Source organism: Anolis sagrei, chromosome Y, assembly GCF_037176765.1.
Source record: "Anolis sagrei isolate rAnoSag1 chromosome Y, rAnoSag1.mat, whole genome shotgun sequence".
NCBI lineage: Eukaryota > Metazoa > Chordata > Lepidosauria > Squamata > Dactyloidae > Anolis > Anolis sagrei.
In genome coordinates this window covers 38,768,499-38,785,562 of record NC_090035.1, presented here as the reverse complement: position 1 = coordinate 38,785,562, position 17,064 = coordinate 38,768,499, and the positions used below count along the sequence as shown (strand labels likewise).

At 47.2% G+C, this 17,064-nt stretch overlaps 1 protein-coding gene across 1 annotated transcript in view; it reads right to left on the bottom strand.

Moving 5' to 3' along the window:
- The window catches only part of LOC137095230 (E3 ubiquitin-protein ligase RNF19B-like), a 131,210-nt gene that overhangs the window by 58,069 nt on the left and 56,077 nt on the right, over window positions 1–17,064 (bottom strand). The window contains exons 7-9 of the mRNA XM_067461660.1: window positions 9,527–9,718; window positions 9,036–9,176; window positions 6,629–6,816 (exon numbers count right to left, since the gene is read on the bottom strand). Coding sequence (XP_067317761.1) covers window positions 6,629–6,816; window positions 9,036–9,176; window positions 9,527–9,718 — 521 coding nt within the window. The remainder of the gene's footprint in view (window positions 1–6,628; window positions 6,817–9,035; window positions 9,177–9,526; window positions 9,719–17,064) is intronic.

The following is a 17,064-nucleotide window of genomic DNA, read 5'->3' as shown; positions in this document are numbered from 1 at the left end:
GCCATTCGCGTCGTCTCATCGTTAAACCACAATCCAGTATCATTTTCCGTTGTTCCATTCCTGTCGTCATTACCAATTATTGCACTTCTTGTTCGAATGCCTTCTTGAACAGCCAAGTCTTTAGTTTCCTGCGGAATATCATCAGGGAAGGAGCCAGTCTGATGTCCATGGGAAGGGTGTTCCACAGCCGAGGAGCCACCACCGAGAAGGCCCTGTGAGGCAGGCGTGCCTGTGAGGCAGGCGGGATCGAGAGCAGAGCCTCCCTGGATGATCTCAAAGTCCTCATGGGCTCGTAGACCGAGATGCGGTCAGAAAGGTATCTTGGGCCGGAACCGTTTAGGGCTTTATAGGCCAACGCCAGCACCTTGAATTGAGCCCGGTAGCAAATCGGCAGCCAATGGAGCTGGTATAACAAGGGCGTTGTATGCTCCCTGCATCCCGCTCCTGTTAGTAACATGACTGCCACACGCTGGACCAGTTGAAGCTTCCGGGCCATCTTCAAGGGCAACCCCACGTAGAGAGCGTTGCAGTAGTCTAAGCGGGATGTAACCAGAGCATGGACTACCGTGACCAAGTCAGACTTCCCGAGGTACGGGCGCAGCTGGCGCACGAGCCTAAGCTGTGCAAATGCTCCCCTGGTCACCGCTGAGACCTGGGGCTCCAGGCTCAACAATGAATCCAGGATCACACCCAAGCTGCGAACCTGTGCCTTCAAGGGAAGTGTGACCCCATCCAGCACAGGCTGTAACCCTATACCCTGTTCAGCCTTGCGACTGACCAGGAGTACCTCTGTCTTGTCTAGATTCAATTTCAATTTGTTCTCCCTCATCCAGACCGTTACAGCGGCCAGGCACCGGTTCAGGACCTTGACAGCCTCCTTAGTAGCAGGTGGAAAGGAGTGACAGAGTTGGACATCATCTGCGTACAGATGACACCGTACCCCAAAACTCCGGATGATCTCTCCCAGCGGCTTCATGTAGATATTAAACAGCATGGGGGACAGTATTGAGCCCTGTGGAACCCCACAAGTCAAAGGTTGTGGAGTTGAACAGGTGTCCCCCAATAACACCTTCTGGGAACGGCCCTCCAGGAATGACCGGAGCCACCATAAAACAGTGCCTCCGAGACCCATCCCCGCAAGGCGCCCCAGGAGGATACCGTGGTCGACGGTATCGAAGGCCGCTGAGAGGTCCAGCAGCACCAACAGGGACACACTCCCCCTGTCGAGCTCCCGGCGCAGATCACCCACTAAGGCGACCAAGACTGTCTCAGTTCCATGTCCCGGTCTGAAACCAGACTGTGCCGAATCCAGATAATCCGTGTCTCCCAAGAATACCTGGAGTTGTGAGGCCACCACGCATTCCAGGACTTTGCCCAAAAAGGGGAGATTGGAAACTGGCCGGAAGTTGTCAAATTTAGTGGGGTCCAGTGATGGTTTTTTCAACAGCGGTTTTATTATAGCTTGTTTTAAGTTCGCTGGAATCTCGCCTTCCCGAAGGGAGGCATTAACCACCACCTCAACCCACTCAGCCAATCCCCCTCTGGCCTCCTTTAGAAGCCAGGATGGGCAGGGGTCTAGGATGGACGTAGTAGGCCTCATTCCTCCAAGTATCTTGTCCACATCCTCGGGCTTCACCAATTGAAATGAATCCATCAAAATAGGACAAGCAGGTGCTCGTGTTACATCCTCAGAGACTGCATTTAATATGGTGTCCAGACTGGAACGGATCAAAGCGACTTTGTCTGCAAACAACTGAGCAAAAGCTTCACAGCGAGAGGCCGAATTGTCAGGGTTCCCACCTAGAGTGGCGGGATTTAAAAGGCCTCTGACAATTCGGAACAGCTCCGCCGGACGGTTCTTTGCAGACGCAATAGTGGCTGCAAAGAAAGATTTCTTTGCGGCCTTTATTGCCGCGGCATATGCCTTTAAAAAGGGCACAAACCGTGTTCGATTTGGCTTGCTCGGATCCGAACGCCACACACTCTCTAGTTCCCTCTTCCTTCGCTTCATCACTGCCAGCTCCTCAATGAACCAAGGAGCTGGTTTAGCTCGGCTACTTGAGAGGGGACGTTCCGGAGCGATCGTGTCAATTGCCCTGCTCATCTCCCCATTCAAGAGAGCGACCAGGGCATCGACAGGGTCACCTACCGAGGTGGCGGGAAACTCCCCAAGAGCCGTCAGGAATCCATCCGGATCCATAAGCCTCCTGGGGCGGACCAACTTAATGGGTCCTCCACCTCTGCAGAGGTTAGGGGGCACAGTGAGCCTAAATCTGACCAGGAAGTGGTTGGTCCATGGCAACGGAGAGATGGTCAACTCCTCAACACCACCACCTTGCTCCCATCCCTGGCAGAAAACCAAGTCCAATGTATGTCCAGCACAGTGGGTGGGGCCAGATACTTGTTGGGACAGCCCCATGGTTGCCATGGCAGACATGAAGTCCCGAGCCGCTCCTCTGAGGGCCGCCTCAGCAAGGACTTTGAAGTCTCCCCGCACAAGGAGCCGTTGAGACTCCAACGCCAGGCTCGAGACCACCCCCGCTAGCTCAGGTAGGGAGATTGTAGTGCAGCAAGGTGGACGGTACACTAACAGAATCCCTATTCTGTCCCAGTCACCCACCCTCAGGTAGACGCATTCAAAATTTGTTGACTGCGGGATGGGGCTCCTGGTCAGAGGGATGGAATCTCTATAGACCACTGTGACCCCACCTCCCCGCCCTCCGGATCTCGGCTGATGCTGTACAGAAAAACCTGGTGGGCAAAGCTGGGTCAAATTCACAACTCCAGCTTCGTCCAACCAGGTCTCCGTGATGCACACCAGATTTGCCCACTCATCCAGGATTAAATCCTGGATAAAAGTTGTTTTTCCATTGACAGATCTGGCGTTCAACAGCACCACCTTCAATCCAGAGGGGCCGCCAACCTGGTTACACTAATTTACCATATTAGGAGACCGGTTTGGAATTACGAATGTAGTTATGCGATCCCTAGGCCGAATTAATGGTCTCCTTTTCCCGCATCTCCCCCTCCCCACCACGACTTCTATGGGGGCCCCCCAGCTAGTGGAACACCTCCCCTCCTCCATGCCACAGTCCAATTCCATGACCTTAACTTCTGTTCCATTATTAGTTGTTTGGTTTGTTGGGATATTACTTTGCCATGTTCCTCCATTCCCTTTATCCCCCCCCCCCCCCCCGGCTTATTATTTCCCACAATCTCCAGCCCGTTTCGTCCCTTGTCCCTTCCGCAAATAATTAATACCAAGTACAATACATATAGGGGAATAGGGTACCACATGGGTAATGGTAGTAGACACTTCAATAGAGTTTACAGTATCAGAATTGCAATAAGCGTCGCAATCGCGTGCAACTGGAGCAGTTCTTAAAGTGCAAGTTCTTAAAGTGCAAGGAAAAACCAGAATCGAACACAAGTGCTATCTAAAGTGTGGCATGGAGGGACTGGAATAAGTTAAAGTGCTGAGTAGGGAGTTAGCAGCAAGTAGGGCAAAGGACGCAATAAGGTGCTACGCTAGGCGATTCGTAAACAATTCAGTAAGGTTATTAGTAAACAGATATAAATTGGTAAGGTTATTGTGGTTCACAGATGTAAACGATGGACGATTGATGTAATCAGCGGATGGTTTCCCGAGACATTTAATGGCCAGTCTGGGGATTATGATGTACTGAGAAGTTGAAAGAAAAGGAACATACACAATACCCAACCACCGAAGAATAGATGGAAGTCACTGATTTTTTCAATTTTTCTTTTTTTAATTTTTTTTGTTATGGTTCTTGTTTTTTTCTGTGTGTGGTTATATATGTGTGTGTGTATATATATATATATATTAGGCCTAGGTAACAACGCAAAAATTTGTTTCTAAAATCGATTTGTAATTGGGGTGTTTTTTTGTTTCGATATTTAAAATAATTACAAAATTTTCCCAAAAAAAAGTTCGGTATTTACGAAATTTCGTAAATATTTACAAAACATTTTGTAAAGATGGCGCCCTTTTTTTTTCAATATTTTTAAAATATTTTTTAAATTTAATTATTAATTTAGTAGAATAGGGAGGAGAAATTATTATTGAGGGAAGGCAGGCACTCACTCTGGCCAGCCCTCTCGCCCGCCGCTCGCTCGCCGCACATCACCACAACAATAACAACAGAAATCAGATTCATAATGGAAGGCTTCCTTGATCCTTTCTATCCTCCTCCTGGAATCTTTTCCTCTGAGACCCACAGCAGGAGGACACGGCGGGCAATCCACACACACAGGAAGGGCCTCGCTGGCTATAAAAAGCTGCCGGCCCTGGGACACCATCGCGCCTCTCCAAAGCGGAAAAGCTATCCAAATAAACAGGCCGAGGGAGACGCAAAAGGTCCGAAGGAGAAGGAGACAAGAGGCTGGGTGGCTGCACCGGCGCCCAAAGCAAGTTCAACTTTCCCCTCCTAACCTCCCGAGGCCTTTCAGTCGGATCCTTCAGCCTCTTTTCACCTGAAATTGCTGGGAACGTTCCCCACGTTCAACCTTTCCTGAAATGAAATTGCAGCCTGCTTTTCTAATACATAAACATGAACTCTACCATTAGATTGCTAGTCCTTAACATGCGCATGCGCTCTTTTCTGTGCGATTCCGGAGCTCGCGCATGTTGCCTCCTCTCAGCGCCAAACGAAATCGAGCCTATCTCCCCACTCGGGGTTGATTTGTGCGCTTCCTTCCGTTTGTCCTCAAATTCTGCAAACATTGAGGACCCGTTCTGCCCACGGAAATGTAAGCAGAATTGTGTGCTAGGAAATTAAAGGTCAATCTTGATCGACGGCGCCGGACTAAGCCTGGGATCGAGCCCCTCCATTGGATCGAAAAAACCAAGATGATGCCCATCACACCGCCGTATTGCTTCCCTTCGTTCAGATTTCTTTTCAGGAGGGGGGAAGGGGGTCAATGCAAACAAGCAGGTTTCTGTTTGACGAATGAACGCTCCATAATGTAGAAGAAAACGCGTTTCCTATTAGAGGAAGGAAGAAAGGTAGAGAGAGCTCCCAGCAAGCCAGGCGGCCATCTTACGTATTTCCGAAATGGACGGAAATACAAATTTTTTTGGCGCCTGCCGTTTCGATATTTAAAAACACTTCCAGGTTTAAAAATAAGTTTTGTAATCGTTTTGTAATTCAAAAATTAACGAATTTTTTAACGAATTACGAATTAACGAAACGAATTGCCCAGCCCTAATATATATATATACTTTTTTTCTTCTTTTTCATTTATTTATCTTTCCCCCCACTTTTCTATATCACCATTGTTCTCCCACTTTACATGTATCCCACTTCTCTTTCCCTTTTTTAAAAAACCTCAATAAAAATTAATTTTTAAAAAGAAGGCATGTAATGAGGAGGGGAGGAAATGGCCTATGGGATTCATGGGACACCCCCCACCCCCACTGCTATTTCCACCACTATGTGGAGATGTTGGGTTTCATCCCTGGACTGCACAAGTCATCAAGTATCCAGAGCTCAATGAGTAGCTAGACTAGAGATAAGATTAGTCTGAGGGGTAACCCCACATTCCTATGTATGTTTCCCAAAGGGCTTTGCCTTTATTCTTCCTCCTTTCCACTATCTCCTCCCCTTTGATGATGTAGGAATGGAATTATGTGAGGGAACTTCCTTTTTCAAAGGTATTTTTATTGCCCTGGGCTGGTCATGTGGCCTTTCACCATTCTTCCACTCTTCTGCTTTTCTTTCTACCTATAAGGATGCACATTTTGCCTCCCTCCAGACAAAATGTAGCTGCATGGACGTTTTACCCATTTACTTCTTTACAAGATGAAATTTAGTAAGCTAGTGAGTTCCAAGACCCTTTCCCTCAATAATGTATTTCTTTTACTTCAATAAATACTTCTGAAGCTAAAATTCTGACTGCAATCCTGTGCCATCCCAAGAAAATAAAAGCTTCTTCCAGCTCATCACACATAAGTTTCTGCTGGTTATGAAATTTGCTTCTGGTACTCTGCTATATTTATGGTGGAATCAGCCCAACTGAGGGTTATTTTGAACCTAACAGGTCAGATTCCCCAAAAAGAGAAAATGCACCGGAAGAGCAAACCACAACTCACAAGGCCATTTCTTTGGGCTTTGGCTCCCCTTCCAGGGCTGTATTTCAAGCTATTGGTTCCAAGGTGACTTCTCTCATTGGCCTTTTCACAGTTTGCTCTTAGGCTCCAAGAGGTTGCCTTGGATGAGCCATCGTCAGCAATTGTCATTCTCTTGGCCTTTTTCCTTTTCTATGGGATTCCAGTCTTTCTCCTGACAAGCATTTTGTTTTTGGAGAGGTAACTGTTTCTGTTCTGCTCCTGGCAGGGATTGGGTTTGCTTGCTGACGGGCTTTATCTGTTAACCTTTTGCCGCGTCTGTTCTTAATGTACATTTGATGGAAATTTCGTAAAATTCTGCTCCACCCGGGTGTTTTTCCATTAAGGAGAAAGATATAAATGGTATTGGTAGCAGAAAAGAAAAGAAGCAGACAGATATGGAGGGGGCTGAATCTGTCTGGAGTTTTCCCCAAGCTTTCATGGCAAAGGAGTGGGGAGGAGCACGAAGACCCACAAAAGAGAATTCACAATCCTATTCACCTTCTGGGCGCTGATTCCTCTGCACCGCGCACCTCCGGAGCCCTGTGATAGCCGGACAGATCGACTCCTCCCTGAAGGGCGCTTGGAGGATCCTTCTGGAACACTCTTCATTGCCCTCCGGAACCCGCACAACTTCCGCTTCTTCAAGCAGGGCCCCCAGGGGGCCCATTCACTCATTTCACATTGGGCTGCAACAGGAAAAGAGGAGGTGGAGGCTTTTTAGTGCAGATCCACCACCTGCCATTACTGTTGTGCTATACACACACCAATCTTGGACCAATTGCTCATCAAACCCTGGGGCCCTTCAACAGTGATTCTCAACCTGTGGATCCCCTGATGTTTGGCCCTTCAACTCCCAGAAATCCTAACAGCTGGGATTTCTGGAGTTGTAGGCCAAAACACCTGGGGACCCACAGGTTGAGAACCGCTGCTCTAAGAAGTCACAGATCTGGAAAGGCATATATCCAAAATAACCCCCCTGATTGGCAGAGAGAGGGGAAGGAGGGGACCTAAGGGAACACAGCGAGACTGCCTCCTGTCTGCACTGAGGTTCTCTGGGGAGAGAGGGAGAGTTCCTCATGCAGTTGCTGATCTTTCTTGTTCCCCAGTCTCAGGAGAAGGGAATGCAGCCCCCCACAGTGACACCAGAGGGGAACATCATGAAGCTCTGGGCACAAGGTGCAGAAGTCCATCCATGGGCTTCTTTTTGAAACATTGAGCAGAAGGGAGGATTAGATAAGCATCCCATTGAAGGGACTGGGGCAAAGAGAAATGAAGAGAAGTAGAAAATTACCAGAGAAAGGTTTAGACCAGTGTTTCTCTACCTCGGGGTCTGGATCCCTGGGGAAGACGGCATCATGAGACAAAATGATAATGTTGCACAAGATAGATGGCTCCAGGAAATGGGGAGACTGGATTGCAGATAGACTGACACCAACAAGGAAGCAGTGGCTGAGTCTGCAAGACCTAAGACAGGTGGCCGGAGATAAGGACACAGAAGTCTCTCATCCAACTTGTTATTGTTGTGTGACTTCAAGGCATCTCCAACTTACCAAGACCTCAAGACAGTTTCTTGGGGGTTTCTTGGCAAGATCTAGCTAGAGAAGCATTTCTCAACTTGGGGGGTTAGGACCCCGGGGGGGGGGGGGGGCGCAAGTGAGGTGTCAGAGTCGCCAACGACCATAAGAAAATACAGTATTTTCTGTTGGTCATGGGGATTCTGTGTGGGAAGTTTGGCCCAATTCTATCATTGGTGGGGTTCAGAATATTCTTTGATTGTAGGTTAACTATAAACCCCACCAACTATTAGTCTGAAATGTCAAGGTCTATTTCCCCCAAACTCCATCAGTGTTCACATTTGGGCATATTGAGTATCTGTGCCAAGTTTGGTCCAGATCCATCATTGTTTGAATCCACAGTGCTCTTTGGATGTAGGTGAACTACAACTCCAAAACGCAATGTCAATGCCCACCAAACCCATCCAGTTTTTTCTGTTGGTCATGAGAGTTCTATGTGCCAAGTTTGTTTCAGTTCTGTCGTAGGTGGAGTTAAGAATGCCCTTTGATTTTAGGTGAACTATAAATCCCAGCAACGACAACTCCCAAAGGACAAAATCAGTCCCCTCCCAATCCCACCAGTATTCAAATTTGAGTGTATTGTGTCTTTGTACCAAATTTGGTCCAGTGAATTAAAATACATCCTGCATATCAGATATTTACATAGCAATTCATAACAGTAGCAAAATTACAGTTACGGAGTAACAGCAAAAATAAGATTTTGATTGTCGGGTCACCACAACATGAGAACCTGTATTAATGGGTCGTGGCATTAGGAAGGTTGAGAGTCACTGGTTTAGACAAAGGGGGGGGGGGGGTGAGAGAGAGAGAGATGGGAAATTTTCTCCTCAAAGCAATAAGGGAATAGATGAAAGAGGAGAAAGTTCAAAAGACAGAGCTTGATGACCTGCGAGAGGGGCAATTGTTGTTGTGAATTGCTGTTGTAAACTGCAGATAAGGAGGCCCCGGAAAAGAAAAAAGGGAAAGAGAAGTGTGAATGAAATAGTTTGTGTGCTCATGCTTAAAACCTTTGACTATAAAATACCCTGAGCTGCATCTTAAGAGTGCGGCACTTTTTTCTTGCCCACCCAATGGAGATATGTGATCAAATAAATCTGTGGTGCTTTATCTCCTTGCTTCATAATGTCCAATTGGAGAGAGACCCTAGAGAAGACACGGGCAAACTTCAGCTCTCCAGCTGTTTTGGACTTCAACTACTGGCTGTTAGGAATTGTGGGAGTTGAAGTCCAAAACACCTTGAGGGCTGAAGTTTGCTCATGCCTGCCCTCAAGATTTTGGGGTGGCCTTTTCTGTATTGGCCCTGCCAGGCAAGACCCCTTTGTGGGACTCACCAGGGCTGCTGCATTCCAGAGTGCTGTTGGCTGCTGAGAAGTCCTGGGCATAGCACCTTCCCTTGTGCAAGTATAAGTCTTCCTTGCATTTTGTGCAAAAGTTGCGGCTGAAGCATTCCTCACAGTTCTTGATTTTGCATTCTGGGCCCAGCAAGGAAGGAAGAGAGGGAGAGAAATGAGACTCATCAGCTGGAACTGCCCCTTTTAAGGCCTGTCCACTCTGCCCTCCCCGCCTCCCACCACATCTTTTCCTGAGTCATCAAATCTCAGGGCGTTCCATCCAAGCCACGGACATGATGCCCACCACTGTTCAATTTGAAGGAATGTATTTGGCCTGTCATTTGGAGGGAATTTGAAGGAAAGCTAGCACATAAGCACTGGTGGCTTGGGATGTTAACTCCCATCTTTGACCGTGGCACTCTGAAGACTTTGAGCTCAGGCCCAGCCCCCCCCCCCAGGCCCCCACTTGCTCCCCACCCCTTGAGACTCACTGATGCACTTGTTCATGTCTGGGTTCCGCAGGCCAAAGAAGCCCCCCGGACAGGAGGGGAGGCAAATGCCGGTCTGGCGAATGTCGTTCCGCTCCAGGAGGATGAAGAGTTTCGGGGAACAGCGGAGGTAGCCATTGAACTCAGAGCAGAGGTCGCACCCCTTGGCACAGCCCTGGCTCATCTCGGCACTGACTGCAAATAATAAGAGAAGGAGGTAGAAGAAGAAAGGTGAAGGAAAAGAGAGTGGCATGAGAAGGACCACAGTAGAGCCAGGCCGCCATCTGATGCATACCTTGGGAAGTCTGACTTGGCCACCGTAGTCCACGCTCTGGTTACATCCTACTGTAACGCCCTCTACGTGGGGTTGCCTCTGAAGACTGTTCGGAAGCAGCAACAAGTCCAACTCGGCAGCCAGGTTGCTCAGGGGAGTGGGGTACAGGGAGCCCACAACCCCCCTGTTACACCAGCTCCACTGGCTGCCAATTAGCTTCTGAGCACAATTCAAAGTGCTGGTTTTAACCTACAAAACCCTACACAGGTTTGGCCCTGGTTTACCTGTCTGAACATATCTTCTATAAACCATCAAGGACTTTAAGATCTTCTGGAGAGGCCCTGATCTCGGTGCCACCATCTTCGCAGGCGCGTTTGGTGGGGACGAGAGACAAGGCCTTCTCTGTGGTGGCCCCCCAGCTATGGAACTCTCCCCAGCAAGATTAGATCTGCCCCCTCTTTCCTATCATTCAGGAAGCAGCTAAAATCCTGGCTTTGGAGTCAGGCATTTGCAGATTGACGGACGATTTGATATAGTCTAAAAGTTATTTGGCCATAGCATTTTGGACTGAGTTGGATGTTGTTTTTAATGTGATGAATGGTTTTTATATGTATTTTAGAACTTATTTATTGTATGTTGTTTTATGACATTATTTATTGTATAGCATGGAATTTTGCTGTTAGCCGTTCTGAGTTCCAAGGTCAATTGTACAAGGTTTTGATTCAAAAATACTGCATTGCCTTAATTTCCAAAGGCCTGCTCACAGAGCCAGGTTTTGACTCTTTTACTAAAAGCTAATAGGGAGGGAGCTACTCTGATGTTGCTAGGGAGGGAGTTCCACAACTGAGGGGCCACCACTGAGAAGACCCTGATTCTCATCCCCACCAGCTACGCTGGTGAGGCTGGCGGGACTGAGAGCAGAACCTTCCCAGAAGACATTAATCTATGTGCTGGTTCATAGGGAGTATACATTTGGACAGGTAGCCTAGGCCGGAACCATTTAGGGCTTTATAGGCTAAAGCCAGCACTTTGAATTGTGCTCAGTAGCAAACTGGCAGCCAGTGGAGCTGAAGCAAGAGGGGAGTTGTTTGCTCACTGACCGCCGCTTCAGTGAGCAACCTGGCTGTCACTCGCTGGACCAGTTGGAGCTTCCAAACAGTCTTCAAAGGCAACCCCATCTAGAGTGCACTGCAGTAATCTATACAGGATGTAACCAGAGCATGGACCACCATGGCCAAGTCAGACTTCCCAAGGTACGGGTGCAAATGGTGCCCAAGTTTTAACTGTGCAAAACTCCCCTTGCCACCACTGAAACCTGTGGTTCCAGGCTCAACGATGAGTCCAAGTTAGGGTTAGGGTTAGGGTTAAGGTTAGGTAAGCTGCGAACCCTTGCCTTACTCTTTCTCCTTGCCACTGTCACCTCCCCTCTGACGACATAGGAATGGCATTCTGTAAGGGAATTTTCTTTTTAAAGGTATTTTTATTACCCTGCGCTGGCCATGTGGCATTTTCCATTTTCTATTTTCTTTTGTTTTTCTTTCTATCTATGAAAATGCATATTTTGCCTCCCTCTAGGCAAAATGTAGCTGTATGGACTGTTCCATCTCCCAGGAGCATGGGTTTTGCATTACCTTTTAGTTGCTGGAAACAGCCTCTCCTTGTGTTTATCCTAGGCTGCTGCAGTCTTTGCTAGGCCTAAAAGGTTAGCAGACAGAGGCAGGAAAGCCAGTTTGCAGGTTCTCTGCAATGACTGGCCAAAGAGTAGCTCTTTGGGCCTGCCCCTGCTTCCAGGGTAGAAGCATCCATTTTGGAGGTGTCCCTGCTCCTTCAGTCTCAAATGAACAGAATGCAAGCACGTTAATTCGAAAGATAGAACAGATCGGCATTTTCTATGCTTCTCTCCTCTTACAAATGTGCAATGCCCAAGCATGAAGCCCTGAAAAGCACAACATTGTGCATTTCTGTTTGCTCTTGTGAAAGAGATGGCTGTGTGATGACCAAGGCCGCAAGAGGTGAGTGGGGGTCCCTCCCAGGTTCACAGAAGTGGAGCCATTGCCATTGGTCATGATTCCCGGCCACAACGGATGGACTCTGGTCAGTCAATGCTTTTAGGCCGAACAGATGGACAGGAGCCTTCGCTGCTCCTCGCTCCTGTGGTTCTCCAGGCAGTTGGCAAGGCTGCTAGACTGTGTTGGTGTCAAGCATGTGTTTGCACTTAGAGAGACACTCCACCATTGCATCTGTCTGTGTGTCTGTGCGCACAATTTCAAATAAACAATTAGCTGCTTTGTGTAAATCCCGCTTGGCTTTTTGGCTCAAAGGGCTGTTTGATGCACCCCTGACGTGCAAACACACCCCTTGAGGGTCTGGGTGTCTCTTGCCAAAGAGGGTCTCTTCTCCAGAGAAGGGGTCAAAGGCCTTCTCTGATGGACCCGCAAAGGAAGCCCCCTTGCGATCTGCCTGTCCTCTCCTGGCCTTTGACAGCTTTGTCTTTACTCTTCCTTCTTGTCACTGTTTCCTCCCCTTTGATGATGTATCATTGGAAATCTGTGAGGCAACTTCCCTTTTTAAATGTATTTTTATTGCCCTGGGCTGGGCCATGTGGCCATTCACCATTATTCCACTCTTCAGCTTTTCTTTCTACCTATGAGGATGCACATTTTGTCTCTCTCTAGGCAAAATGTAGCTGCATGGACTTTTTACCCTTTTACCTCTTTAGAAGATGAGATGTAGTAAGCTAGCTAGCTCCAAGACCTTTTCTATCAGGAATGTATTTTTTTTTACTTCAATAAATACTTTTGAACCTGTGCCATCCTCCTCCTCCTCCTAATAATAATAATAATAATAATAATAATAATAATAATAATTGCAAAGGCTCTGACACATGCCAGTAAATGTGGTCCCAGTGGTGATCAGCACACTGGGTGCAGTGCCTAAAGACCTTGGCCTGCATTTCAACACAATCGGGGTGGACAAAATTACGAGCTGCTAGCTGCAAAAGGCCACCCTACTGGGATCTGCACGCATTATTTGCCAATACATCACACAGTCCTAGAAATGTGGAAAGTGTCCAATGTGTCAACCAATACAACAGCCAGCAGAGTGTCTGCTGTAGACTCATCTTGTTGTGTTTCAAATAACAACAACTACTACTACTACTTTATTTTTGTACCCCGCCTCCATCTCTCCGGAGGGACATGGGGCGGCTTACATGGGAACAAGCCCGATCAACATATTTAAAATATAAGACCCTAAAATACAAAATACATAAACAACAGCACAAAACAAAATAATACAACAACATTGTAATGGAATATGAAAGCAACCATCAAACCAGCCAATCAGAAAGCTAGCACATACACCGCCACACTTTTGTCCTCCGCATACAAACTTTCACCTTTATTATATATATAGATATAGATATAGATATAGATAGATATAGACTAGCTTGGGGACCCGGCGCTGCCCGGGTTATTAGAAAAGGAATTGGGTATCAAGGAGAGGCTTTATCAGTTATTTATATGGCTCGCAGTGGTCTCAGGAAGTTAGTGAAGGTACTGCAAATCCCATCATCTGTGGTCCATCCTCCAAATTGCATCAGAATGGAGAGTGGGTCGTGGGGGCTCTGTGTGCCAAGTTTTGTTCTTGATCAACCATTGGATGAGGGTCACAGTGGTCTCAGAAAGTGAGTCAAGGTACTGGAAGTCCCATCATCCATCGTCCATCCTCCTCCAAACAGCATCAGGATGTAGAGTGGGTCATGGGGGTTCTGTGTGCCAAGTTTGGTCTTGATCGGATGAGGGTTGCAGCCATCTTGGGAAGGGAGTGAAAGTACTTGAAGTCCCATCATCCATGGTCTGTCCTCCTCAAAAGTGCACCAGGATGTAGAGTGGGTCATGGGGACTCTGTGTGCCAAGTTTGGTCTTGATCAGTCATTGGCGAGGGTCTCAGTGGTCTCAGGAAGTGAGTGAAGTGACTGCAAGTCCCATCATCCATTGACAAATTCTTCCAAACCGGACCAGGATGTAGAGTGGTTCATGCGGGCTCTCTGTGTAAATTGTGGTCCTGATCCATCACTGTTGGCAGTTGTAATGGACTTAGGAAGGGAGTGCAGGTATTGCAAGTCCCATCGTCCATGGTGCATCCTCCTCCAAACCACAGCAGGATGTAGCGTGTGTCATGGAGACTCAGTGTGCCAAGTTTGGTCTTTATCGGTAATTGGATGAGGGTTGCAGTGGTCTCAAGAATTGAGCAAAGGTACTGCAAGTCCCATAATCCCCCCTGGTTCATCCCCAGCCAAACCACACCAGGACCAAGTGGGTCATGAGAGGTCTATGTGCCAAGTTTGGTCCTGATCAGTCATTGGATGAGGTTAACAGCAGTCTCAGAATGTGAGTGATGGTACTGCAAGTCCCATCAACCATGGTTCATCCTCCTCCAAACTACAGTAGGATGTAGAGTGGGTCATGGGGGTTTGTGTGCCAAGTGTGGTCTGTATTGGTAATTTTCTGACGTAGCTCCTGGACTTTTCCTTTCCTCTCTTTGTCATCTCGGAATCTCGGAATTGTGGCTGGCCAATCAGAGACCATATGCAAATTTCCTCTCATGTCTCCATTTCTGTTATGAACCCTTTTCTCCACCAGGGGCTCCTCTTGAAGCTGGCCAATCAGAGACCATATGCAAATAGCAGCACAGTGGCAGCCAATCAGAAAGCTGCCACATATCCCTCCGCCCTACGTCCGCCGCACTTCCAATGCATACAAACTTTGACTTTTATTATATACTAGCTTGGGGACCCGGCGCTGCCCGGGTTATTATAGAAAGGCATTGTGTGGCAAAGGCGTTCTTTATCAGTTATGAGTTAGTGAAGGTACTGCAAATCCCATCGTGCATGGTCCATCCTCCTCCAAACAGAACCTGGATGTAGAATGGGTCATGGGGGCTCTGTGTGCCAAGTTTGGTCTTGATCAATCATTGGATGAGGGTCGCAGTGGTCTCAGAAAGTGAGTTAAGGTTCTGCAAGTCCCATCATCCAGAGTCTGTTCTCCCCCAAACCTTACCAGAATGTTGAGTTGGCCATGGGAGCTCTCTGTGCCAAGTTTGGTCTTTATTGGTATTTGGATAGGTGTCGCTGTGGTTTCAGGAAGTTAGTGAAGGTACTGGAAGTCCCATAATCCATTTTCCATCCTCTTCCAAACAGCATTGGGATGTAGAGTCGGTCATGGGGGCTCTCTGTGCCAAATTTGGTCTTGATCGGACATTAGATGAGGGTTGCAGCAGTCTTGGGAAGATAGTGGAGGTAGTTGAAGTCCCTTCATCCATAGTCTGTCCTCCTTGAAAGTGCACCAGGATGTAGAGTGGGTCATGGGGACTCTGTGTGCCAAGTTTGGTTTTGATCAGTCATTGGCGAGGGTCTCAGTGGTTTCAGGAAGCGAGTGAAGTGACTGCAAGTCCCATCATCCATTGTCAAATTCTTCCAAACCGCACCAGGATGTAGAGTGGGTCATGCAGACTCTCTGTGTAAAATGTGATCCTGATCCATCATTGTTGGCAGTTGTAATGGTCTTAAGAAGGGAGTGCAGGCATTGCAAGTCCCATCATCCATATGGTTCATCCTCCTCCAAACTGCAGTAGGCTATAGAGTGGGTCTTGCAGGCTCTGTGTGCCCAGTTTGGTCTGTATTGGTAATTTTCTGACAGAGCCCCCGGCCTTTTCCTTTCCTCTCTTTGTCATCTCGGAATCTTGGAATTGAGGCTGGCCAATCAGAGACCATATTCAAATTTCCTTCTCATGTCCCCGTTTCTGTCATGAACTCTTTTCTCCACCAGGAGCTCCTATTGAAGCTGGCCAATCAGAGACCATATGCAAATAGCACCACAGCGGCAGCCAATCAGAACGCTGGCACATACTCCTCCCGCCACACCGCCACACTTTTGTCCGCCGCATACAAACTTTGACTTTTATTATATGTATAGATATAGATATAGATAGATATAGTTATAGATAGCGCATACCCACTTGTCATTGTAAGTCCCTGAAGCAAAAATATTCACAACTTCTTAAAAGCTTCCATTCTGAACAGCAACTGTGCCAATTCCATGTTTTAGCTTGAATTTTAAAGCAAAGGGCCAGCACCTTGGATAGCTCTTTTCACATTAAAACATTGGATCAATTCACTGTCCTCAGGGCAATGGAAGCTCTCAGCCTCCACTGTTCATAGATTAAAAGTTTATTTAGAAATAGCACATAACAGCTTGCCATTGTAAACTCCTGAGGCTCCCCTCTCCCCTTGTCAGGAGCGACTTGAGAAATTTCAAGTCACTTCTGGTGTGAGAGAATTGGTCATCTGCAAGGATATTGCCCAGGAGATACCCCAATGTTTTGATGTTTTACCATCCTTGTGGGAGGCTTCTCTCATGTCCCTGCATAGGGAGCTAGAGTGGACAGAGGGAGCTCATCTGTGCTCTCTCCGGATTCGAGCCTCCAACTTATCGGTCTTCAGTTCTCTCGGTACAATAGTTTAACTAATTGTGCCACCGGGGGTTCCTGAGGCTGAACATTCACAACTTCCTGAAAGTTAAAACCCTTGACATCCAATTGACTTCTTTCAGAGTTTACGGGGTTGAATGAAAAGTAATGCCTCCACCTTTGTTACTTGGGTTTGGATGGGAATATTTTAATAAATCAAATGCAGAAATAATCCTTAGAATGTGCTCTTTAACTACCACCATTCACTTTCCCACACAATCACCAGACAATTGGATACATTTCTGCCAACGATGAACAAGTTTTCTGAAGCTCTCACAGAAGAAGTCGACACTGTTTCCACAACCAGCGTCTCACAGTTCTCTCAACATCTTCATCAGAAGCATAATGATGTCCCTGCAGATCTTCTTTCATTATAGGGAACAAAAGTAAGTCAGACGGTGCTAAATCTGGACTATGGAGGGTGCCGTATGATAGTGAGATCCAGTCTCTGAAGTTCTGCTGTGGAGGCATCTGAAGTGTGTGGTCTGGCATTGTCATGCTGAAGGAAAACATTTCATTTTTCCTTTCAGACCCTTGTTAGCCGTCATTTCAAAGTTTGCAGCAATGTTATGTAAAGCTCTGAATTTATTGTTTATCGTCCTGAATCAATCTGTCAATCTTTTGTTTGTGAAACTTTGTGGTTGCTGTCACAGGACATCAACTCTTTGTTTGTCACGCAAGTCAGATGTTCCCACCTCAACATGTTTAAAATTTAATAACACAACCATTCAATGCTAAG